Source organism: Heptranchias perlo, chromosome 31 (assembly GCF_035084215.1).
Source record: "Heptranchias perlo isolate sHepPer1 chromosome 31, sHepPer1.hap1, whole genome shotgun sequence".
Taxonomy (NCBI): Eukaryota; Metazoa; Chordata; class Chondrichthyes; order Hexanchiformes; family Hexanchidae; genus Heptranchias; species Heptranchias perlo.
The window spans coordinates 4,489,231-4,515,651 of NC_090355.1; the positions used below are offsets into that span (position 1 = coordinate 4,489,231).

Here is a 26,421-nt window from a genome sequence, read left to right on the forward strand (position 1 = left end):
GCCCAGAAAGGGAACTATTTAAACTGTTCAATCTCATTCTTGCATGTAGTAAATTCTTTTTGGAGATTTTAAAACTTTCAAATTTACATTTTTTTTTTCTCTCTCTTAAACCGTTCTTTCTTTCCCTCTCTCTTTATTTCTCTTTCTGCGCTGGATTTGACTCTAATTCACCCTCCTTCTCCGTCATTCCTCTGTTTCTTTCTCAATTCTTAAATCTCATTGATTAAGGAGATGGACTGTTGGTCTCGCTGTTCACTAAGGTCCCAGAGGCCCCGTTGCCCTCGCCATTCCGTTATCAGCTCGCACTTCCAGCAAGTCACAGTGCAAAAAGTTTTTGAGCTGAAGGGTGAGAGAAAAAGCCTAAATAACGGCCTATGTTGAGAGATGTCTCACTCCAGCAAGAATTGGTCCATTGTCTTTAGTTCTCTTGCATGCTACCCCTCCCCTGAACTTCGCCCCAGATCTTGCACCTTCCCAAACTAAGAGGAAAATAGCAACTGCTCCCAAGTTACAGTAGGTGCCACTCTGATTCCTTTTCACCACCCTCCACTCACCAATGCCTTTCTACTTCCTCTCCTGAAGAAAGTGACACGTGCTGGCTACACAGGCACGGTGAGTCGCAACAGCGAACGTCACGAGTTATATTACAACCGTGGGGGCAGGGGGAGAGAAGAGGAGGAGAGTTCCCAACCTAGTCCTCACCGGGCATCCTAGTCTGTACGGCTCAGTACGCACAATATGGTCCTTAAACTTTCGGGCGCTCTCTGATACTCTCTTCAGTTGGTAGGAGGTGCACAAGAGAGGCTGTGGTGCGCCTGACTTTGACACTCCCTCTGATGAACTTTGCCTTCACTCAGCGCATCGAGACTTGAAATGTGCTGTGTGTGGGGGAGGGAATTGTGGACCAATGTCCTGCCTCACCAGGTCATCTGTCGAACACTCTTTTTGGCCTCTGGTCCCTGTGCAGCATTCTGTGGCTGAGAAGATGGACTGATTACCTGATCCTGGCTCTCTATCACCGATGCTCTGCAAGCAGGGATTGTGTAAAGGCATCCTTGAGTTGACTCATGTTCTTGGCTTGTAACCTGTTATCCTGCTGGGGCTGCTGAGGTCAGATAGGTGTGCGCGCGTGCGCGTCTGTGTATATGTGATTCCATATACACCCACTATGGGTCATGTCTTTGTTAATTTAAATCCAATCTTGATATTTGGAAGTGCTTGGAGCGTTCTTCTGTTCAGAATCCGTGGAGTAGCCCAGTGCAACTCCCACCACACCCGATCAGTGGTTATCTCGGCCAACAGCAACCCACAGCACTAAGACAGCTTTCAAATGGCACGCATGTTCTGCCCAGTAACTGGGGTGAGAGGAGACAGAATCATGCCCAGAAATATAGCTGAAGGGGTTACTCTCCTTTCTCTCTCTCTCCCCACTTTGAGTGTGCTGAATTCTGTACATGGCAAGGATTATTGATTTTAGAAAGTTTAAAATGTTATAGTGCACTTGTGATTCAGCTAATGCTGTATTGAGGTCATGCGGCATGCTTTAACCTAAGTTAAGTGCAAACTAACTGTGAGTGCCTGTTTTATGCTAATATTACAGATGGTTAGGTCAGATGTGGGGTTCACTGCTCTGCATGTGGTACAAGGGCCAGGTATATAGTGGATACCACACCGGCCCTGGGTTATACCACATTTAAAACAACAAGCAGGTCCAATCACGTAAGATGTGAGTTACAACTCGTGCATTCGGGTCCATTTGTTTAAACAAGATATGGCGCTGGGACCAATGACATCCTGCGTATGTAGCTACCAACGGTCGTTTGAAAAGCATTATTATGAAGAACAAAAAGAATGGCAAGGCCCACCTTCTCTAAGTAGGAATGCCGTATTTGCATGTGGTTAATCTGTTGTTGGACTAGAGTCCGTGATCAGACCCTTGTGACCATCTTGGTGGCTGTAGTAATGTTGCCAAGATATTTTTATGTAATGTTTTCACAGGTTTAACTTGTGATTGAGTTGAGGTGATTCTGATGCAATGTTATTCTTCCCTTAAATTAAATGTTGGTTCTAATCACTGTGCGTTCTTTACCTCTAATTCCTTCCCTCTTCCTCTTCGGGATCTGTCTCCCACTTGGAACGTTTAGTTATGTGAAAGGGACTTTTACAAGGCTAGTTGGTGCCAACTGTGTAAAAATGTTCACACGCAGGCTAACTAGTGCTGTGGGGAAGGATTCAAACTTGACTGGGCACCACAATGAAACATTGGAAAGGACTGGGAGAGACGAATAGTTCAGAAAAAGGAAGGATCAAAGAGGGGGCGAATGCGGGGCAGTCTAAGATGAGTTTGGAGTGCATGTGTGTAAATGCAAGTAGTGTGGTAAATAAGGTTGGTGAGCTGCAGGCACAAGTCGCCACATGGGACTATGACATAGTGGCAATAACAGAGACCTGGCTTAAAGAAGGGGAGGATTGGGTATATAATATTCCTGGCTACAAGGTATTCAGGAAAGATAGGGAAGGAAAGAAAGGAGGGGGTGTGGCAGTATTGATTAAAGAAACAATTATAGCACCGGAAAAGGATGATGAAGTTGAGGAGGGGTCAATGAATCTATTTGGTTAGAATTAAGGAATAATAGAGGAGCTATTACACTAGGTGTATAATATAGGCCACCAAATAGTGGGAAGGAGATAGAGGAGAACATTTATAGGCAAATTACAGAGAGATGCAAGAACTATAAAGTAGTGATAATGGGGGATTTCAATTATCCCAATATAGACTGGGATAGTAACAGTGTAAAGGTCAAAGAGGGGAAGGAGTTTCTGAAATGTGTACAAGAGAACTTTCTTGATCAGTGTGTTTCCAGACGTACGAATGCTGGATCTCGTTCTGGGGAATAAAGTGGGGCAAGTGGAGCATGTTTCCATCGGGGAGCATTTGGGGAATAGTGATCATAATATTAGGTTTAGAATAGTTATGGAAAAGGACAAGGAATGATCAAGTGTAAAAAACTGGAGGAGGGCTAATTTCAGTGAGTTAAAGGATCTTGCCCTGGAGGATTGGAATCAAAAATTGTTTGGGTACAGAATAGACACATCCCCACGAGGGGGAAATGAAGGGCATCCAAAGCTAGAGCTCCCTGGATGACTAAAGATATAGAGATTAAAATGAGACAGAAAAAGGAGGCTTATGACAAATGCAAAGTTCATAATGCAGTAGAGAGCCAAGCTAAATACAGAAAGTACAGAGATCTAAAAAAAAAAGGGAATAATAGGGGCAGAGTATGAGAATAGATTAGCGGCCAACATAAAAGGGAACACAGAAGTCTTTTATAAACATAAAATAGTAAAAGGGTGGTCAAAGAAAGGGTGGGGCCGATTAGGGACAAAAAAGATCATCATGTGGAGGAAGAGGGCATGGCTGAGATACTAAACGAATACTTCGCATCGGTCTTCACTAGATAAGAGGATGCTGCCATTGTAGCAATAAAGGAGGAGGTAGTAGTGATATTGGATAGGATAAAAATAGATAGAGGAGGTACTTAAAAAATTGGCAGTACTCCAAGTAGAAAAGTCACCCGGTCCAGATGGGATGCACCCTAGGTTACTGATGGAAATTGCAGAAGCACTGGCCACAATCGTCCAATCCTCCTTAGATATGGGGATGGTACTGGAGGATTGCAAATATTATACCCCCCCCCCCCAATCAAAAAAGTGGAGAGGGAGAAAATTGGTGATCACAGGACACCCAGCCTAATGTTGGTGGTGGGGAAACTTTGAGACAATAATTTGGGACAAAATTAATTGGCTCTTGGAAAAGTATGGGTTAATAAATGAAAGTCAGCATGGATTTGTTAAAGGAAAATCATGTTTGACTAACTTGATTGAGTTCTTTGATGAAGTAACGGAGAGGGTTGATGAGGGTAGTGCGGTTAATGTTGTGTATATTGATTTTCAAAAGGCATTTGATAAAGTACCACATGGCAGACTGGTTAGCAAAATTAAAGCCCATGGGATTAAAGGGACAGTGGCAGCGTGGATACAAAATTGGCTGAGGGATAGAAAGCAGAGAGCAGTGGTGAACAATTGTTTTTCAGACTGGAGGGAAGTATATAGTGGTGTTCCCCAGTGGTCAGTATTAGGACCATTGCTTTTTTTGATATATATTCATGACTTGGACTTGGTTATAGAGGGTCTAATTTCAAAGTTTACAGATGACACAAAATTTAGAAATGTAGTCAACAATGTGGAGGATAGTAACATGCTGCAGGAGGACATGGACAGACTGGTGAAATGGGCAGACACATGGCAGATGAAATTTAAGAGGTGAGAAGTGACATATTTTGGCAGGAAGAATGAGGAGAGGCAATATAAACTAAATGGTACAATTTTAAAAGGGGTGCAGGAACAGAGACCTGCGGATGTATGTACACAAATCTTTGAGGGTGGCAGGACCAGTTGGGAAGGCTGTTTAAAAAGCATATAGGGCCTTGGGCTTTATTTAGAGGCATAGAGTACAAAAGCAAGGAAGTTATGCTAAACCTTTATAAAACATTGGTTCGGCCTCAACTGGAGTATTGTGTCCAATTCTGGGCACCACACTTTAGGAAAGATGTCAAGACGTTAGAGAGGGTGCAAAAGAGATTTAGCAGAATGATGCCAGGGATGTGGGATTTCAGTTGTGTGGAGAGACTGGAGAAGTTGGGATTGTTCTCCATAGAGTAGTGAAGGTTAAGGAAAGATTTGTTCGGCGTTCAAAATCATAAAGGGTTTTGATGGAGTAAATAAAGAGAAACTGTTTCCAGTAGCAGAAGGGTCAATAACCAAAGGACACAGATTTAAGATGATTGGCAAAAGAACCAGAGGCGACATGAGGAAACATTTTTTTACGCAGAGTTATGATCTGAAATGCGCTGCCTGAAAAAATTTACTGAGCTATGGGGAAAGAGTGGGGGAGTGGGACTAATTGGATAGTACTTTCAAAGAGCTGGCACAGGCACGATGGGCTGAATGGCCTCCTTCTGTGCTGCAGTCTTTGTATGATGCTATGCATTTTGTGAAGATCAGTTGTAATTCTGTGAATAAAAGAAAACACCTGAGTTAATAGCACTGCTTTAGATAACTTCACCACTGAATACGTGCAGGATACTACCCGCATGCTGCTGGGGGCCAACATTTAAACAAAGGACACGGCCGGATAATGCACAAGTGAAGTCAGTGTGTTATATTCAGTTGGATCTAGAGTGCTGCGTAGTACAGGGCTATGTGTGGGTTGATGCACTGTGCTACGTGTTGGGTTATTTGTGGTCCTGTGTAGTACAGGACAGTGTAGATTGGTGCACGGTGCTGTGTTGGGTGAAGAACATAAGAAATAGGAGCAGGAGTAGGCCATACAGCCCCTCAAGCCTGCTCTGTCATTCAATAAGATCACTGCTCATCTTCTACCTCAACTCTCCTTTCCTGCCCATCCCCTTATCTGTATTCGTGGGCCTATGTAGTACAGGGCTGTATGCATGTGGCTTGATTCAGGGCCTTAATAGTCTGTTTTGTAGAGCAGTCTTTGTGGGTTGGTGCAGGATTATTCATGCTGTGGAGTTCCGGGCTTTGTGTGTTTGGGTGACAGCTGGATTTTTTGGGCTGTTTTTGTGGGTTGGTATAGGGTTATTCACTGCTGTGTGCAGACCTGGGCTGTGTTTGTGGATGGGCGTGTGCGCAGAACTGGGCTGTGTTTGTGGATTGCTGTGTTTGTGGATGGGCGTGTGCGCAGAACTGGGCTGTGTTTGTGGATTGGTGTGTGCAGACCTGGGCTGTGTTTGTGGATTGGTGTGTGCAGACCTGGGCTGTGTTTGTGGATTGGCGCTGTGTGCAGAACTGGGCTGTTTGTGGATTGATGTGGGGTTTTTCGCTGTGCTGTTTGGCCCAAACCTTGTACTACACACATCTGAGAAGCTGGTTACTGAACTGATTCCACAGAGGAGAGACATGTGATGACTTCAAGTGTCAGGAGAGTGATAAAGGGTCTTTGTGTACAGATTTTAACTTAGAAGTGTTCTTCATCTTCAGATTTTTATGACACTCAGTGGGTTGTATGAGGCACATGTGAAATTGTACTGAAAATCCTGAGTGTTTGGTGAGTTACAGTCACAGCAGTCTGAGATTTGCCTGTATTGCAGTGTTCAGATAACGTGGTATCTGTTTCAGTTGCTCTCCCTGTGACCAGCTTTGTTTTCTGTGGAAAGATCTTGTGTATTTACCAGATTGGTCAGTCTGTTGTGTTGCTAGCGCTCTCTAACCAAATGTTAAGACGGCTGAAGTGAAATTCCGGTGTTTTTTAATTGTGACTCAGGTGAAGGTGACAGGGGAACTAGCAGTGGCCACCAGCCAGGTTGCCAAGCTGCAGCTGGAGCTCACAGCCCACCAGAAGAAAGAGATGGAGTTGCGCAGCCAGCTTGCATCAGCACTGCAGGAGGCAGAGGGTCAAGGACTGCGGCTCAACAGTGTGGAAGTCCAGTTAACAGGTACGCAGGATGGCTCCGAACTCCCATGTGGTATGAATCCAGTAATAGGGAAGAGAGACCTTGGGGTTCACATACACAAATCTTTGAAGGTGGCAGGACAAGATGCTGTTTAAAAAAGCATATGGGGTTCTAGGCTTTATAAATAGAGGCATAGAGTACAAAGGCAAAGAAGTTTTGGTAAACTTTTATAAATCACTGGTTGGGCCTCAGCTGGAGTATTGTGTCCAATTCTGGGCACCACACTATAGGAACGTTGTCCAGGCTTTGGAGAGGGTGCAGAGGAGATTTACTAGAATGGTACCAGTTATGTAAAGAGACTAGAGGAGCTGGGATTGTTCTCCTTTAGCGTAGAGAAGGTTAAGGGGAAATTTGATAGAAGCGTTCAAAATCATGAAGGGTTTTGATAGACTAGATAAGGAAAAACTGTTTCCACTGACAGATGAGTCGGTAACCAGAAGACACCAGATTCAAGATAATTGGTATAAGAATCAGAGGGGAGATGAGGAGAAATTTATTATGATCTGGAATGCACTGCCTGAAAGGGTGGTGGAAGCAGATTCAATAATAAACTTTCAAAGGGAATTGGATATATACTTGAAAAGGAAAAATTTGCAGGGCAACGAGGAAAGAGCAGGGGAATGGGACTAATTGCATAGCTCTTTCATAGAGCAGGCACGATGGGCTGAATGATGGTCTTCTGTGCTGTATGATTCTAAGAGCATTTTTACAGCATGAGCAGGTCAGCAAGCTTTCCTGCTCTGACCTGACCTATGCCTCTTCTGATCTAGGGTGCCTGGGACAACTTGGGCAATCATCATTACTTCATTTTGCTTCCCCCCCCCCCCCCCACCCCCAGTGTGCTGGAGAAGCACCCAGCTGTTTGCTGTTCCTCCTTCGATAGACCTTGCTAAGCTTGGGTGGAGGCTACATGAGGCGTCGTGGCCAGGAGCAAGTCATGGCTTTAACATTGAACTGTATCCTTTTTTGTGAACCTGCTGCACCACAGTGAAACTGGTCGACACATCCCCATGTCACCTCAGCCGAAATTGGAAGTTGTGGAGAGTGATTCTACTAGTCTTGTGATAGTATGCCTATAGGTTTGCCCGTGGTGCAGCTCAGCCTGGGTGGAGCATGGTTGGGCAGACATGGCAGGTTGAGCCTACGACCTGGCTCTATCACAGCAGGGGGAGAGGGTTTTGTCTGATTTGGGTGGACGGTAGATACCTGATTGTCCACCAGTAACCTACTCCTGCCACTTGTGTCTCTCAGAGCTGCAGGAGTTGTCGGAGAGCGCTCAGACTCGGTGCAAAGCAGAGAAACAAAGCCGCAAGCAGTTGGAGGTGAAGGTCGCCAGCGTGGAGGAAGAGCTCACGGACCTGCGAGCTGAGAAGGAGAATCTGGAAAAGGTAGAGAGTGAAGTAGATCTTGGTGGCTACAGCGGTGACTGATCCAGAATATTTCCGTATTTATGAAGATCCTGTCTATCTGTGACAGTATCATGAGAAATAGGAGCAGGAGTTGGCCACATGGCCCCTCGGGCCTGCTCCGCCATTCATTCAGATCATGGCTGATCTTCAACCTCAACTCCACTTTCCTGCCCGATTTCCTTAGATTCCAAAAATCTATCGATCTCCGTCTTGAATATACTCAATGACTGAGCATCCACAGCCCACTGGGATAGAGAATTCCAAAGATTCACAACCCTGTGAGTGAAGAAATTCCTCCTCATCTCAGTCCTAAATGGCCGACCGCTTATCCTGAGACTACGCCCCTTAGTTCTAGATTCTTCAGCCAGGGGAAACAGCCTCTCCGCACCTACCCTGTCAAGCCCCCTCAGAATCTTGTGTTTCAATGTGATCACCTCTCATTCTAAATCCCAGAGAGTATAGGCCCATTCTAGTGAGAGTGCAGGAGATGATGAGATGCAGCTTTTGTATCCATGCATTCCTGGTGACCATGCACTCTGCCTGATGCAGACTGGAGGACAGCTGCCCCTCTGAAGAAGGGAGAACTGGGGTGAGTTGCCTCTTGCTCCCAAGCTGCTCGTCTGGATGGCTGGTTTTTAAAAAATAGAAAGACTTGCCTTTTATATAGCCCCTTTCATGACCTCAGGATGTCCCAAAGTGCTTTGTAGCCAATGAAGTCCTTTTTGGAAATGTAGTGACTGTTGTAATGTGTTGAAGCTTGAGAACAAGTTGTCCCTGATTTATTTTAGGGGGGGAACAAAATGCATGGGGTGGGAGGGAAAGAGAATGAAATCAGTCTGATCCAGATGTTGTTCAATTTTTTTTATCCAAAGTCAGTGAGTCCTATAAACTTCCCGAGATATTTCAATGCCAAGAGGCAATGGAAATGGTAAAAAGTTAAGACGGGAGGGTGGGAGGAGAGACAAGATTTACAGCAGCTTCAGGAGGATCTTGTGGTCATTGAATCTTCTGTGCTTAGAGTTTAGCAGAGAGGAAGAGGAAAGGAGTAACGGAGCGGCAGCGAGCGGAGGAGGAGATGGACGAAATCCGGAAATCGTATGAGGAGGAGCTGGGAAACATACGGGCGATAATGAAGAAAACCCGCACGTCGACCGACCATGCAGCGGCAGAGCAGGTAAACACGGTGGCTGAGAGTGGGAGGGAGGAGCGGGCGCCTCGCTCGCTCGCTCACTCACATACATCCACGTCTAACGTTCCATAGCACAGGCTGGGTTCAACCCCCTCTGATTTACTGCTCCTCCGTGAGTTTCTGATCTCAGCAGGGCTGAACAGGAGATGGAAGCGGGCGAACAGTGGCACTTTGCCACACACTCTGGCCTGGCTGTGGTCAGTTACAGAGGGGCAATGCAAAGGCTTGAGCTTTCTCGGCCTCGTCAGAAACAATATTGCTTTTTAATCAAACAAACTTTTTGGGTAAAACCCAGAAATTACCTCATCCTCCAATGTTTCACGGCTGCAAAGTAAACTTTTTTTGCCGGATAGATCTACTACGAGACAGCTAATCGCCTGATCATAAGATGGATATAGGTGACAAAGGTCACTTGTCCCATCCTGCCCCATTCCAGAAAGATAGAAAATGGACAGTTGCCCCGTCACAGCCCTCTGCTGTTCCTCCATATATCCCGGCTGGGCGGGGGAATGTGACCTCCTGTTGCCAAATCGTAGCTCCCAGCACAGTGTTAGTGCACAACAGTGGGAGGTACTAGGAGCCCTGGTTCAGCAATATCTAGTTTCTTTGGCCAAACCATAATGTTCAGCAACCCTTATTGCGAGATGTTGTTTTAAAAAAAAATGGATGTTAGATAATTAGAAGGCACCAAATGTATTTTACAAGTAAATACAATGACTAACTACAATGACTAATATTCCTGATGTCCAATAAATTTCCTCCTTGTATCCCCACCCTAACAAATGCAATGCAAGGTAGAACTGCTCTATCTATAGAGATACGGCAAATGCATTATCCTGCACTATCCACAATTTAATAAGTATTACTTTTAGATAACCTTTAATGTGATTAGGACCCTTTGTTTTTACTCGTGTATAAAAATAAATTGTATGTGTCTTCATCTATATGAAGATAAGATAATTGGCAAAAGAACCAGAGGGGAGATGAGGAAACATTTGCAGGGCTTTGGGGGAAGAGTGGGACTAATTGGATAGGCACGATGGGCTGAATGGCCTCCTTTGCGGTTTGATTCTACATCTTCTGCACATGTACCATGGTATGGATGTCATTGGACGTGTGGCGTTGTGCGTGGTTTTATTTGAAGAACTTTATCGATGAATACAACATCACTGAATCTACTCTGATTTTAAAACTGGAATCTTGTTGAAGTAGCTTCCCTTGTGTTTTTTTTAGATTTCAGTGATGCAGGCAGAGCTGGAATCACAGTGGCAGGCCAAGTGTGACCGAATGTTGGCATCAGCCAAGGAACAGCACAGCCAGCAGTATCGGGAAGTCTGCGAACAGCGGGAATCCCACCAGTTTAGGGTCTCCCAGCTGGAGGCGAAGGTGGGTGGTTTCTAGGATTGAGGGGCGGAGGAAGGCAGGAGGTATCCTGGGGCGGGGGGTTGGCGGGAGGTATCCTGGGGCGGGGGGTGGGCGGGGGGTATCCTGGGGCGGGGGGTATCCTGGGGCGGGGGGCGGGCGGGGCAGGGGCGGGGGGCGGGGGCGGGGGGGCTGCAGAGACGAGACATGTGGAACTCATGCAGGACCCAGTGATCTCAGTGCCTCTGTTCAGATGTGTGTGGGCTTGTGCTATGGACTGGTGCAATACCAGAAGAATCTTGTTTTAATTTTAATTTCTGCTTCAAAAGTGGGTTTGTTTTTACCCCTCTTGTACCAGCCTAAATGCAATGGTCCGCATCATTCCTCAGAGGAAATAGTATGTTTGCTGTGACCAGCTATTGGTGAACCCATTAGAACAGCCTGCTATTACATGCCCATCAATCCTTTCTCCCCTGGAATTACAGCTTGGAATCTGAGCAGGAAGCTGTTATCTAACCCCCACCCCCACCCCCCCCAACCCGGCACACTGTACCACCTGGCAGCTCTGATGCATTTTTTTTGTCACATTCTTCTTCTTTGTTTTCTTCTCTCTCTTCCCCACCCCCTCAAAGAAATTCTCTCTCCCTCTCTTGCAGCTGCTGCTGCCTAATGTTGGGGTCCAGTTCCACAGATGCCCGCAGCCTTTTGTCATCACAAAGAAAGAAAGGTCTTGCATTTATATAGCACCTTTATCGATCTCAGGACGTCCCATACGAACATACAAATTAAGAGCGGGAGTAGGCTATTCGGCCCCTCGAGCCTGCTCTGCTATTTGATAAGATCATGGCTGCTCTGATTGTGACCTCAACCCTACTTTCCCATCTACCTACTATAACCTTTGACTCCCTTGTTAATCAGGAATCTACCTAACTCAGCCTTAAAAATATTCAATGACCCTGCCTCCACCCTCTCTGGGGAAGGGAGTTCCACCGACTCACGACCCTCTGAGAGAAAAAATTTCTCCTCATCGCTGTCTTAAATGGGAGACCCCTTATTTTTAAGCCGTATCCCCTAGTTCTAGTCACTCCACAAGGGGAAACATCCTCTCAGCATCTACCCCTTCTAGTCCCCACAGGATCTTATATGTTTCAATAAGATCGCCTCTCATTCTTCTAAACTCCAGTGTATACAGGCCCAACTTGTCCAACCTTTCCTCATAAGATAACCCCCTCATCCCAGGAATCAGTCGAGTGAACCTTCTCTAAACAGCCTCTAAAGCAATTATGTCCTTTCTTAAATAAGGAGACCAAAACTGCACACAGTATTCTAGATGTGGTCTCACCAATGCGCTGTACAACTGTAGCAAAACATCTCTACTTTTATATTCCATTTGCCTTCCTAATCACTTGCTGTACCTGCATACTAACTTTTTGTGATTCATGTACTAGGACACCCAGATCCCTCTGTACCTCAGAGTTCTGCAATCTCTCTCCATTTAAATAATATACTGCTTTTCTATTGTTCCTGCCAAAGTAGACAAGTTCACAATTTCCCACATTATACTCCATCTGCCAAATTTTTGCCCATTCACTTAACCTATTTATATCCCTTTGCAGACTCTTTATGTCCTCTTCACAACTTCCTTTCCTACCTACCTTTGTGTCATCAGCAAATTTAGCAACCATATGTTCAGTCCCTTCATCCAAGTCATTGATATAGATTGTAAATAGTTGAGGCCCCAGCACTGATCCCTGTGGCACTCCACTTGTTACATCTTGCCAAGCTGAAAATGACCCATTAATGCCCACTCTCTGTTTCCTGTTAGCTAACCAATCCTTTATCCATGCTAATATGTTACCCCCTACACCATGAGCTCTTATTTTGTGTAGTAGCCTTTGATGTGGCACCTTGTCAAATGCCTTCTGGAAATCCAAGTACACCACATCCACAGGATCCCCTTTATCCACGTTGCTTGTTACTTCCTCAAAGAACTCTAATAAATTAGTCAAACACGATTTCCCTTTCACAAAGCCGTGTTGACCGTCCCAAATTGCTTTACAGCCAGTGAAGTACTTTTGAAGTGTTGTCACTGTTGTAACGTAGGAAATGCAGTAGCCAATTTGCACACAGCGAGGCCCCACCAACAGGTATGTGATAATGACCATAGAATCATAGGTACAGCACAAATTAAGAATGGCACAAATTGGATATCTTTTTCAAAGAGCTGGCACAGGCACGATGGGCCTTTCGACCCATCGTGCCTGTGCCAGCTCTTTGAAAAAGATATCTAATTTGTGCCATTCTCCTGCTCTTTCCCAATGGCTAGGTAAATTTTTTTCCTTTCAATTATTTTTCTAATTCCCTTAGCCAGTTTTGTATCCGCACTCCCAATGTCCATTTAATCCCACGGGCTTTAATTTTGCTAACAAATCTATGATGTGGTACTTTATCAAATGCCTTTAGAAAGTCCATTTATACATCATCAACTGCACTGCCCTCATCAACCCTCTCCATTACTTCATCAAAGAACTCAAATCAAGTTAGTCAAACATGATTTTCCTTTAACAAATCTGTGCTGACTTTCATTTATTAGCCCATACTTTTCCAAGTCCCAATTAATTTCAGGATTATTGTCTCAAATTTTGCAGACCACCAACGTTACGCTGACTGGCCTGTAATTGCCAGGTTAATTCCCCTCTTTTTTTGAACATTTTCAATCCTCCAGACTTCCGGCGCCATCCCCATATCTAAAGAAGATTGGTAGATTGTGGCCAGACCCTCCGCAATTTCCACCCATAGTTCTCTCAGTAATCTCTGATGCATCCCATCTGGACCGGGTGACGTTTCTACTTGGAGTACTGCCAATCTTTGAAGTACCTCTTTATTTTCATCCTATCCAATATCGCTACTACCTCTTCCTTTACTACTGTGATGGCAGCATCCTCTTTAGTGAAGACCAATGTGAAGTATTCACTCAGTACCTCAGCCATGCCCTCTGCCTCTGTGAGCAGTTCTGGGCACCGCACCTTCGGAAGGACATATTGGCCTTGGAGGGAGTGCAGCGTAGGTTTACTAGAATGATACCCGGATTTCAAGGGTTAAGTTACGAGGAGAGATTACACAAATTGGGGTTGTATTCTCTAGAGTTTCGAAGGTTAAGGGGTGATCTGATCGAAGTTTATAAGATATTAAGGGGAACAGATAGGGTGGATAGAGAGAAACTATTTCCGCTGGTTGGGGATTTTAGGAGTAGGGGGCAGTGTCTAAAAATTAGAGCCAGACCGTTCAGGAGTGAGATTAGAAAACATTTCTACACACACAGGGTTGTAGAAGTTTGGAACTCTCTTCCGCGAACGGCAATTGATACTAGCTCAATTGCTAAATTTAAATGTGAGATAGATAGCTTTTTGGCAACCAAAGGTATTAAGGGATATGGGCCAAAGGCAGGTATATGGAGTTAGATCACAGATCAGCCATGATCTTATCAAATGGCGGAGCAGGCACGAGGAGCTGAATGGCCTACTTATGTTCCTATGCCTCCACAAGAAGTTGTCCCTTTTGTCCCTAATCAGTCCCACCCTTTCTTTGACCACCCTTTTACTATTTACATGTTTATAAAAGACTTTTTGGGTTCCCCTTTATGTTAGCCACTAATCTATTCTCATTCTTCCTCTTTGCCCCTCTTCCTCCCTTTTTTAGATCTCCTCTGTACTTTCTGTATTCAGCCTCTTTCTCTACTGTAATATGAACCTTACATTCGTCATAAGCCTCCTTTCTCTGTGTCATTTTAATCTCTGTCTTTAGTCATCTAGGGAGCTTTAGCTTTGGATGCCTTTCCTTTCCCCTTTGTGGGAATGTGTCTACTCTGTACTTGAAGGCCTCCCATTGTTCAATTCCTGTTTTGCTTACCAACTTTTGATTCCAATCCATCTGGGCAAGATTGCTTGTTAACTCACTGAAATTTGCCCTCCTCCAGTAAAGCATTTTCACATTTGATTGCTCCTTGCCCTTTTCCCTAACTATTCTAAACCTAATATGATAACTGTTTCTCACATGCTCCCCCACTGAAACACACTCCACCTGCCCCACTTTATTCCCCAGCATTAGATCTAGCATTGCTTCCTTCCTCGTTGGGCTGGAAACGCACTGTTCCAGAAAGTTCTCTTGGACATATTTTAGGAATTGCTCCCCCTCTTTGCCCTTTACACTGTTACTGTCCCAGTCTACATTGGGATAATTGAAATCCCCCATTATCACTACTTTATAGTTCTTGCATCTTTCTGTAATTTGCCTGCAAATGTTCTCCTCTGTCTCCTTCTCACTATTTGGTGGTCTATATTATACACCCAGTTGTGTAATAGCTCCTCTATTGTTCCTTAATTCTAACCAAATAGATTCTGTCTTTAACCCCTCAACTGCATCATCCCTTTCCAGTGCTATAATAGCTTCTTCGATCAATACTGCCGTTTTCCACCCCCCTCCCCACTTTCTTTCTTTCCTTCCCTATCTTTCCTGAAAACCTTGAGCCAGGAATATTAAGTACCCAACCCTCCCCTTCTTTGAGCCAGGTCTCTATTGTTGCCATATATCATAGACCTATGTGGCGATTTGAGCCTGCAGCTCACCAACCTTATTTACCATGCTACGTGCATTTATGCACATGCACTCCAATCTCATCTTAGATTGTCTTGCATTTGCCCCCTGTTTGATCCCTCCTATTTCTGAACTATTCTTTAATCTAGTGCTATTTGTCCCTCCCAGTCCTCTGTGTACCTTGTATCTCCTTTCTAATGTTTCATCCTGGTTCCCACCAGATTATCTGTTTTAGTGATGTTGGTTCAGGGATAAATATTTGCCATGACACTGGGGTGAATTCCCCTGCTCTTCTACGAAATAGTGCCATGTGATCTGTTACGCTAACCTGAGAGGGCAGGCGGGACCTCAGTTAACATCTCATCCGAAAGACGGCACCTCCGTCGGTGCAGCACTCCCTCATTACTGCACTGGAGTGTCAGTCTAGAGTATGTGCTTTAGTACCTAGAGTGGGACTTGAACCCATAACTGTCTGGCACAGAGGCGAGTACTACCACTGAGCCATGGCTGACACATAAACAGGAATAGCCATCGTTCATCTAAGCCTAGACGTTGAGTGTGTGGCGTCACAGCCAAGCCCGATCCTGTCTTCGTCTGGTGGTCATATGCTTGCAGCAGGCGTCACTGGAAAGTGGGAGCAGTGGCTGGGTTTTCTCTTCCTGACCCGTAGATGTTGATGGGAATTGTAGTGCCCACTCAATTGCCCCAGCCAACTCAGCGCTGACTAGGAGTTGTACCTGGACCTTCCTAGCCTGTTTGAGCATCTCTCTATGCAATAATCTATCTAGGACAGCCAGTGTCTGTTGTATAAAAACAGTGTGCTTAGTGTGCCTCTGTCACACTGTCACTTAACTTTCTGTAGAGAAAGTCTCAAGGAGCATACAATACTGGAGCCAGGATTTCTGCAATCTCTTAATTGACCTCTGTGAACATGCCCAGTGTTGACTTAGCAGTTAGACTTTGTAACCTGAAAGGGTCACATACGTACACTTCCAGCAGCAAAATAATACATTTTGTTTCACGTGATGTAATTTTTTCTGTCCTTCCAAAGCACTGTATCTTGATTTTGAGCAGCGCCACAGAAGATTTACTAGTTCAAAAACTACATCAGCACTTCCTGTCTGTCACACTTCAGAGACCACAGACAGTCTGATTTTTGTTTTTTCCAGATTATACTCTACTGTTTTAGGCTGTACAGTTTAGAATCGTATTTGCTTTGTTGAATGTTGCTCTTTATTGGTTGGACTCTGCCCACCCTTCTCCGCTGGCCCCCCTCCTCGTCCAACAAATACCCGTTGCTTTTTACTCTTCCATTAGTTTCTTATCCATTCTCAAGTTTTACCTTGAATCCTTACTGTTTTGAGCTTAACTTATAATCTTTCATGAAGAGCTCTCTCAAAAACTCTTGGAAGTCCACTTGTGCCATGTGGTCGGGCTTTTCACAGTCCACTTGGGATGTCACTTCCTCAAGGTTTGGTCGGAGCACATCTGTTTTCTAAGCAGCAGTTGGCATCAAATCTCATTGCTTTCTCTTTAACCTAATGACTGAGGAGTCCCATCCTCAAATTACCTTCACTGAGTCACTAACCAGCAGTTCACCTGGCTGCTGGAGGTTATTTGGTTCCTGTTACAAGCAGTGTGTTGGGGAGGGCTGCGGTGGGGTGACTGTTGGGGGGTGGGGAGGGTTGTTGGCTGTGTGTTTGTGAGAGACTTTGGAGAAGGGCTCTGCAGTGTAACAGTGTGTGTATATATGGGGAGGTACGTGTGAGGTGGTGTGTATGGTGTGTGACTGTTGTATGGCTCTACATCTGAAATATTGCTGTGTTCTCACATTGTGATTCTTACTGCCGTTCTCCAGTTGTCTGCATTGAAGCAGTCTCGTGACGTGGATGAAGAGAAGCTCTCGTCCCTCCAGGAACAGGCAGATGAGCTGCAGGCACTGAAGGATCGGGTAATGATGCTTGCACTTACATAGCACCATACCGTGTGTATTTAACTGTGCAAGAAGAAAAGCTTTGTCCAGCCCTGTGGTGGGGGGGTGGGGGTGGTGTTGTGTGACTGGTCTGCAGAGGGATACAAAGGAGTTGAAGAAAGACTTGCATTTATGTAGCACCTTTCACATCCTCAGGACATCCCAAAGCGCTTCACAGCCAATGAAGTACTTTTTGAAGTCTAGTCGCTGTTGTAATGTAGGAAGTGCAGCAGGCAACCCACCAGAGGGGGCACTCAGGGCCTCAGTTTAACGTCTCATTCAAAAGACGATACCTCTGACAGTGCAACACTCCCTCAGTACTGCATTGAAATGTCAGCCTAGATTATGTGCTCTAGTCTCTGGAGTGGGGGCTTGAACACACAATCTTCTGACAGAGCTGAGAGTGTTACCACTGAGACAAGACTGACCCCTGAATTCCCTGAGCTGCACAGGTGACTTTGGAGCAGGGAGACAGTTAGGATTTGGTGTCTTAAGATCAGCATCCCAGGTGGGTTTCTGGTAAGTTGCAGACTGTTCGCCCGGCTGGGTGGGTTGAGATTTGGGTACAGTATTTGGAGGAATGGGGCGTGTTACTGTAGTTTGTTGACTTTCCAGAGTCCCTCGCTTATAACCCGTGCTCTTGGTACATCACTACTGAATCAGCAGCACTGAAGTATGTCTTGGAATTAATCAGCCTCAAATTATGGTAACTCTCTTGTCTGGAGTGGACTTCCATAAAAAGGAATGAGTTCAAGGCAATTGATTTTCAAAGTGTATATGTGTATCGAGGTCAGTGCAGCTGCTTAGAGAGGAAATGGCCAGGCCCCCAATTAGTTCACATTATTGAATGGAGATAGCCAACCTGTTGCATTGAATCAGTTACCTACTTACAGTGAGAACTTTCCTATGTTACAGGCTATTGGAAACCAGGGTCTAAAGTCACCGAGCCCTGAAGCTCGATAGCTGATCTATCTTAATACGAATGTACAAAGTGTTTATTTCGGGGCAATTGAAATGATTCCAGGGTCACAAACCTTTTTTATTTTTTTGCATGTGCCCAGTTTCAGGTTAGACTCTCCTCGTTTAGCATCGATTGCCTTTAGACAGTGTGAATGTAAACTGCGGTGGAATTCCTGATGCTTGAAAGCGTGTGGGAACGGCAGCATCTCAAACGTGTGCACCACTGCAGAATTCGCACAGACTGGAGCGGTGAGGTACCCCCTGGGTGTGTCTCACTACCAGTCCCCATCAACTGAGAGGTGACCCGATAGAGGTCTTTACACTTATGAAGGAGTTCAGTAGGATAGAGGTAGAGAAGATGTTTTCACTTATGGGGGAGTCCAAAACCAGGGGCCATAAATATAAAATAATCACTAATAAATCCAATAAGGAATTCAGGAGGAACTTCTTTACCCAGAGAGTAGTTACTATGTGGAACTTGCTACCATATGGAGTAGTTCAAACGAATAACATAGATGCATTTACGGGGAGGCAGATAAGTATAGGAGGGAGAAAGGAATGGAAGGATATGCTGATAGGGTGGGAGGCGGTTCGTATGGAGCATAAACACCGGCATAGACCAGTTGGGCCAAATGGCCTGTTTCTGTGCTGTTAAATTCTCTAATTCTATGTAATTAATGGCTATGGCTGGATAACCATATCAAAGCACTCGGAGGATAAGTGAGCACCTGCAACACGAGACTAGGCAACACAGTTTGTAGTGTAATGGTGCTCAACTAAAATGATTGTGTGATTTGGGGCTGGACCATCCAGAGAAACAAGAAGTACTTGCATCTATATAACACCTCATCACAACTCCACAAAGCACTTTGCACTATGAATTATTTTTGGGCTGCAGTGGCTGTTTTGTAGGCAATGCAGCAGTCATTATGTATTTCCAATGTCCCAGTAATGAGATGGTCAGTCCAGCTGTTCATACAGCTGTGGATCTCGATGACGTTGAGAAAAGGATAACTGGGTGCTGTGATCAGCTGGAAACCCCTCCGCGCTGAGACATGAGATTGAAACCAGCCCTGAGTGATTGGAATGGAAGTCTGCTCTCTGGTTATAAGGGTTCTATATGTAGGGTCACTGGAGCAGTCTTGACCCAGTCACTTTAGAGTGCATGGGTCAACAGTGTCTAATTGGCACTCCAGTACTACTTTGCCCCACAGACAAGGACAGCTGTTGTGGGGAATGAAGATGCTACACAAGTGCATTCTCGAGTGCTGTGTCTGTGTGTTTCAGTATTTGTCCCTGCAGAGCAGAGCTGCTGCGATGAAGGAACACTACGACAGGCAAATCGGTGAGCTGCAGCGGCGAGCATCAGCCACTGGCGAAGCACCGCGATCGGGCGACGCTTCTGAGGAGGTATGGAGAGTGAGCCATCGTTATCATCGCAGTAAAGCAGCGATAGGCGCCCACGGGTTGAAGCTCAGATGTTTTTGTTTCGGGTTGTTGTCGCTTTTTTGTTTTTAAAGGTATTTTTTGCACCATGGGCTCCATAAACCAATCCTAGCCAAGTCCCCAGAAACATAGAAACTAGGAGCAGGAGTAGGCCATTCAGCCCTTCGAGCCTGTTCCGCCATTCAATATGATCATGGCTGATCCTTTATCTCAATACCATATTCCCGCTCTCTCCCCATACCCCTTGATGCCTTTTGTGTCTAGGAATCTATCTTGCTCCTTCTTAAATATATTCAGTGACTTGGCCTCCACAGCCTTCTGTGGTAGAGAATTCCACAGGTTCACCACCCTGAGTGAAGAAATTTCTCCTCGTCTCAGTCCTAAATGTCCTACCCCGTACCCCTCGTTCTGGACCCCCAGCCAGGGGGAACATCCAGTCTGTCTAGCCCTGTCAGAATTTTATGTTTCAATGAGATCCCCTTTCATTCTTCTAAACGCGAGTGAATACAGGCCGAGTCGACCCAAACTCTCCTCGTACGACAGTTCTGCCATCCCAGGGATCAGTCTGGTGAACCTTTGCTGCACTCCCTCTATGGCAAGTAAATCCTTTCTTGGGTAAGGAGACCAAAACTGCACACAAAACTCCAGGTGTGGTCTCACCAAGGCCCTGTATAACTGCAGTAAGACATCCTTGCTCCTGTACTCAAATCCTCTTGCAATGAAGGCCAACATACCACTTGCCTTCCTAATTGCTTGCTGCACCTAGAACTCTGCTACTACGCAGGCAGCCACTAGGAGGGGCATGAGAGCAACCCAGGGCTTGCTGTCACTTTACTTTAACCCTCCCTGAGGAGGACGTCTGTCGTCATGGAGAGTTTGGACACTTGGTGACAGAACTGTGGTCTGACTGGTCAGTAATGCTGTTGTTCGAGGCTCCACTGAGCTCAAAGGTGAATGTGGTGTCGACTCCACTGGCCCTTCTAGTAAATCCTCCAGGTGATCGGATGTTGGCGGCCTCACTGAGGCTGGATATCCTGAGTTACCAGAGACACGTTTCTCTAATATTGTCCCTGGATAACTTGCAGTGTGCACTTTAGTGCAGATTCTGTGACCCTAAAACTGGAAGTGTGCAACGCTAGGTTCGAGCAGTCTCTTGTAGATGCTCAGTCGGATAAGTTGCAGGTGAGATTTCCCTTCAGTCTGCAAATCAGCCCCCTCATTTCTGCAGTTGAAGGGGGTTTTTTTTCCGTGTGTCTGTCTAATGTGTTTAGTCAGCGTGTCGCATGGGTGCAACTGAAGGATGTTGCACAAAAAAATGTGTTCTCCCCTTTCTTCCCTCCTTCCTCTCTCCCCTCTCATGAAAGGGCCTTGCATAAAGGGAGTGTGGGGCAGTTGGTGGTTGAGTCTATAGTACAAAATTGTCTGCAAGCTGTTACCCAGAAACTACAGCAAACGTCACACTGCTCTGTAATAGGAGGTGCTCTTCTGAGCTTGGGTTAAAGGCATCTTATTGGAGCACTGTAGAGAGGTCTTCTCCACTGCATCTAACCTGTGCTGCACCTGACCTGAGAGTGCTCGATGGTGATGTTGGGTGGAAATGACAGAAAGCCGTCACTTTCCCAGTGCTTCCTTCATCTTCAAGAAAAATCAGGCCCAAAATCAGTGCGTGTAAGTTTTGAATGATCTGCAGGATGACTAATCTTTTTTCAGGTGAAGAAAATCATGAACGGCGTGTTTCAGACGTTGCGAGGAGAGTTTGATCTGGACGAAACGTACAGTGGCAGAGCAGTCCTCGGCGTCATCGTGAACACCATCAAGGTACAGACTTCGTAACCGGCCGGCACCAAGGAGTCGGGCATCAGGCTTGCTTTGTATACCTGACGCCTGTGATTAAAACCCACAGTCCAGACCTGGATTTAATGTTTTTGATGTAATGCTTTCCTCTGCTTACTCCCTTCAGATTTCAAAATAAACTTCATGTACAAGTATAGCTAACATAAAAGATACCCCACCAGCCCTCGGTGCAGTGCTCACTGTCGCTGTGCCATCTACTGCAAGGGTGGATTTGGAGCTTAGTCTCTTTCTTTCACTGTGGGCAGCCAATACACAACAACAACTTGCATTTATATAGCACCTTTAATGTAGTAAAACTTCCCAAGGTGCTTCACAGGAGCGTAATCAGACAAAATTTGACACTGAGCCACATAAGAAGATATTAGGACAAGTGACCAAAAGCTGGGTCAAAGACTTGGGTTTTAAGGAGAGTCTTAAAGGAGGTGGAGAGGTCTAGGGAGGGAATTCCAAAGCTTAGGGCCTGTGGTGGGATGAAGGAAATCAGGGATGGGCAAGAAGCCAGAGTTGGAGGAACGCAGAGATCTTCCAGAAGATCTGATTATGGGCTGCTGCCAGCCACACCTCGACATCCCCTCCTGCTAACAGTGGGAATTTACTGTGCATTTTATTGGGAAGAGGGAGTGGAGAAAAAGGAGAGCTATAGTATTTGCCAATCTGCACTGTCCGGCGCTCATCCCTTGTATCTTGTACCTACAATGAGACAAAACACAACCTCACTTTTACCACAAGTGCTATTGTCTTGTTCTTTCAGAAGGTACAAATCCTGTTAGGGTGAAGGGGCTCACTGGAAGGAATATAAGAAAATGCAGAAACACGTTAAAAGGGTGACCAGAGGAGCAAAGCAACAGAGGCTAAACACAAAAAGCAAGCATTCTTTCAGTGCGACAGCAGTGAGGGCAGTACGAGAACAGGTGAAAATCATACAAGGTGCAAAATGGGCTTGAATCTGATGATGAGCACAAGATAGTAAATATTCTCAGTGGTTCCTTCCTTGAGAAATCCATGACCTATATAAATGAGATGGAAGTCCTAGGGCTCCATACAAATAAATCCCCAGAGAAAAATGGTATTCATCCCAGAGTGCTGAGCGAGAGGAGGGAGGAGATTTGTGACGCACTGACTATTGTTATGAGGGAGTCTTTGGACGTGGCGGATGTACAGTAGATTGGAAAGAGGCTAATAGGGCAGCATTTTCTAAAGGCATGAACGAAATAGACACAGGCAGCTACATTCCCATTAGTCTTCCATTCTCTTTTTAAAAAAAAAATGGAATTGATTATCCGAAGCAAACTTCAGCACTATTTAAAATCTAGTAAACAGCAGTCCGCATGGATTCAGGTCCGGCAAATCCTCCCTCATCAACTTTCTTAACTTCTATGAGGAAGTGGCACCGCAGGTGGACTGTGGAAAGCCCTATGACATTGTGCACCTGGACTTCCAAGAGTCATTTGACAAGAGTTCCACATGAAAGGCTGTTACCCAAGTTCGAAGCTGTGGGGGTTCAGAGTAAACCCTGGGAGTGGATTTTAAAAAAAATGGCTGAAGGGTAGAAAATGACAGAGTCAGGCTACAGCGGGGATGGGTGGGAAATATTGAGCGACAGCCCCAGGGCTCAGTGTTTCTAATTGACCTGGAATCAGAAACTCAATGCAAAGTGGTCAAATTTGCTGCTGATACCAAATTAGGAGGGGCAGTGGAATTGGAAGAGGTGGCTCAGAAATTGCAGAATGAGCTGGGCACAATAAGGAAGTGGGCAGAACGATGGCCAGTCAAACTTACTGCAGACAAGAGTGAAGTATTGCACTTGGAGAGGAAAAAAATAAGCAACACACGCAGACCATGAATGGTGCTGAAATAGACGAGGATGAATCCGAAAGAGATCCAGGCGTCTTAGCCTCAACGCTCAGTATGTCCCACCCGGGCCGAGCACCAGTCAAAGCCAATGGAATGTTGAAAATCATAGCCAGACAGTAGAGTGCAAGTCAGAGAGGAAGTAATGAACAAATTAAAGAGTGCTCTGGTCGGACCTCGACTACTGTGTCCATTGCTGGTCGCCGAGACACAAAGGAAACATTCAACTGCTGGAGGCAGTGCAGAGAAGGGCCACGAGGCTGATCCCCAGTGTCAGGGGCCTGAGTTATGAGAGATGTGCTTTTCTGCCTGGAAAGGATGCATTTGGGATCTTATAGAAGTTTAACAGATAGTTAAGGGAATGGAAAGGTAAATTAGGAATAAATTAAATTGTGGGACAAGGAGGCACAGGTTGAAACTACTGAATGTTAAATTTAGGACTGATTTCAGGAAATTCTTCCTCATGCACAGTAATCAATAAATAGAATAGACTTCCAGGAAGTGTAGTAGACTGAAAAACCTGGAAACTTTTAAGGAACAATTAGATGCTGAAATACATAAAAATATACATAGAAATTACAACATGGAAACAGGCCATTCGGCCCAACCAGGCTGTGCTGCTGTTTACTCTTCACACGAGCAAATGAATCTAATCACATTTACCCTCCATGTTCCCACATGCCTCCAACCCTTATCCTTCATCCACCTACGCAATCGAATCTGGAATGTTGACATAGTTTCTACCTCAGCTGCTGAGCCTGGAAGTGAATTCCGTATCCTCTCAATTCTCTGTGTGAAGATGTTTCTCCTGCTCTTAATCTTGTACTTATGGCTCCTCTGTTCTAGACTCCTCAACTACTGGAAACGGACTGCTTCTGTCTACCCTCTCACATCCTCTCATAACTTTAAACACACATTTATATCACCCCATAAATCGAGCGACTTCAGGGTCGTTATGGCTGGATGAATTAAGATGGGCCCCCTCCAAAAACAAAATGGTTAGCTTGTGCTAGGGTTTAGTTCCATAGGCACTGGCTGCCCTTTGCTATGGTTCATCATCTATGAGGTTTGACCATGTCGGCAGGCTGTCTGAGTTGGGGCATCACGCGACTGTCCAATCCTGACCTCACCCAACCTCCACACACACGTACCGGTCACTGGATTGCGATTGGGAACCCTGGGTCACCTTTATTTTCGCCCACCTCCCAAACCTGGGAGCACTGGGGCCATTTGTATAACCCCTTAATGCTGTAATAGCTAACTCGGCATAGACCAGGAATCAAACTCGGGACTTTCTTGGTCTGAGTGGCTCAACAACACACTGGCTAAACTGGCGAAGCCATTGGGGTAACTCATGGCCATCCTTTGTGAGCCTAGACAGTGTGTTGGCAAGTAATTCAACTCCAGGGAGTTGCGGTCCCGTCTGATCTCACGAGACATCTACACATGCACCTTATTGGCACCCAGCTGAGATCGACTAATTCCGCACAGATTGGGGAATAAAGCTTGTATGGATCAGTTCCACACTGGCCAGTGCACCTACTAACGGCCCAGTAGTAAGTTTTTATGCCTTCGGTGTTGGTTTTACAGTGATCTTGTCTTACTCTTTCCTGACAGGTGGTTACCCTGCAGCTCTTGAGCGGTGGCCAACAGCAGCCAATCACAAAGAGTGAGGATGAAGAATCTGAGGAGGAGACTGAAGAACGAGCAGCTCCTGCGATCGAGACTCGGAGTGTTACGGTGGATACTGATATCACACAAAATCCAAGGAGCGGGGAGTTAGATGAAGAGCTTCCCACAGGATCTGAAGATGATCGGTTAAATGGCGTGACTTTATCACCTGGTCACTCTCGTGTGGCGGTCGAGTCTGAACCAGACCACGCTGAGGCCGGAGGTTCAAAGGCAACGGAGCCAGAGGCAGCTCTGACCCCTACTCCAAACATTCCCACCTCTGCACCAAGTCCACCTGCAGCAGATGGTCAGGAGAACATTGCAGGGAACTCAGGAAAACGACCAGGTGAGGGAGAGGCTGAGAGGAAAGTAGAACAGCCTCTGTCTGACCCAGGAGGTTTCCCAGAGAGTGAAACACCCCATCAACCCGCAGAGGTCCAGGAGAGTGAAAGGACAGCGGAGAAGAGTCTTAACCCGATGGACAGGGCTCAGCACTGTGAGTCAGGCAACACTTCGGTTCCAAACGGTTCTGCAACTGCTGAAAAACGTGAAGAGCAATTTCAAACACACAACCGTGGAAGTGGGGACTGCAGCTCTGCAATTCAGGAGGAGGCTGAGCCTTCAGAGATCCTGCAGGGGACAGTCCCAGCTCTCAATGGGAACGACGAGAGCCCCGAAATCCCAGAGGGTCCAGTGTTACATCCAAATGAGGCTCCCTCGGAGCTGGATACGTTGCACGTGACGGAACGTGGCTCCAATGGCACAAAAGCAGCTTCAGAACCCAAACCCAACCCCAAATCCGACGACTCAGCAAACGCCTCCAGGTAAATAGCACTTAAGTAAAGACAATCGCAGGGTTTTTGGGCTATCCAGACGCCCCAGTCCTTGGCAATGGAAAATAAGATCTCTGATGGGTTTGTTTACCCAAGTGGGAATGAAATGTTGCGGTCTGGTAGGATTCAATCAGAAAGCTGCAACCCCGTTAGATGACTATGTAAGTACCCCCGGGAGGTAACCAGTCTTTAAGGATAAGAAGTCTCACCGGTTTTTTGTTTCAAATGTCTGACCGGTTTTGGCTTTAACTGTTTACTGAGTGTGTTCAGGGTTCCAGGTGTTGCTCTCCTTAAACCCAGTCCTCTGCGAGACATGGGATTTCCCCCCCTCCGTGAGACACTGACCATTATGTTCTTCAGATGAAGAATTGCAATTGAGATAATGCCCCATCCGATCAATCTGTGGGTTTGTAATCCAGAGGCCTGGACTAATAATCTGGAGATACACAAGTTCAAATCCCACCATGGCTGTTTCAGAATTTGCATTCAGTTTTTAAAAATCTGGAAATATAAAGCTGGTATCAGTAAAGAAGTGACCATGAAGTTGCCGGGTTGTCATAAAAACCCAACTGGTCCTTTAGGGAAGGAAACCTGCTGTCCTTACCCGGCCTGGCCTATATGTGACTCCAGTCCCACACCAGTGTAGTTAACTCTTAACTGCCCTCTGAAGTGGCCCAGCAAGACACTACATCAAATTGCTATGGGCAACCGGGGATGCTAGCAGCACCCACATCTCGAATGAATTAAA

At 45.8% G+C, this 26,421-nt stretch overlaps 1 protein-coding gene across 2 annotated transcripts in view; it reads left to right on the forward strand.

The window, feature by feature from the left end:
- The window catches only part of fkbp15b (FKBP prolyl isomerase family member 15b), an 83,787-nt gene that overhangs the window by 44,086 nt on the left and 13,280 nt on the right, over positions 1 to 26,421 (forward strand). For both annotated transcript variants that reach the window (XM_067969536.1, XM_067969537.1), the window contains 8 exons: positions 6,344 to 6,515; positions 7,785 to 7,921; positions 8,961 to 9,116; positions 10,365 to 10,517; positions 16,945 to 17,037; positions 19,306 to 19,428; positions 21,175 to 21,282; positions 24,787 to 25,664. In XM_067969536.1, the coding sequence (XP_067825637.1) occupies positions 6,344 to 6,515; positions 7,785 to 7,921; positions 8,961 to 9,116; positions 10,365 to 10,517; positions 16,945 to 17,037; positions 19,306 to 19,428; positions 21,175 to 21,282; positions 24,787 to 25,664 (1,820 nt within the window). The remainder of the gene's footprint in view (positions 1 to 6,343; positions 6,516 to 7,784; positions 7,922 to 8,960; positions 9,117 to 10,364; positions 10,518 to 16,944; positions 17,038 to 19,305; positions 19,429 to 21,174; positions 21,283 to 24,786; positions 25,665 to 26,421) is intronic.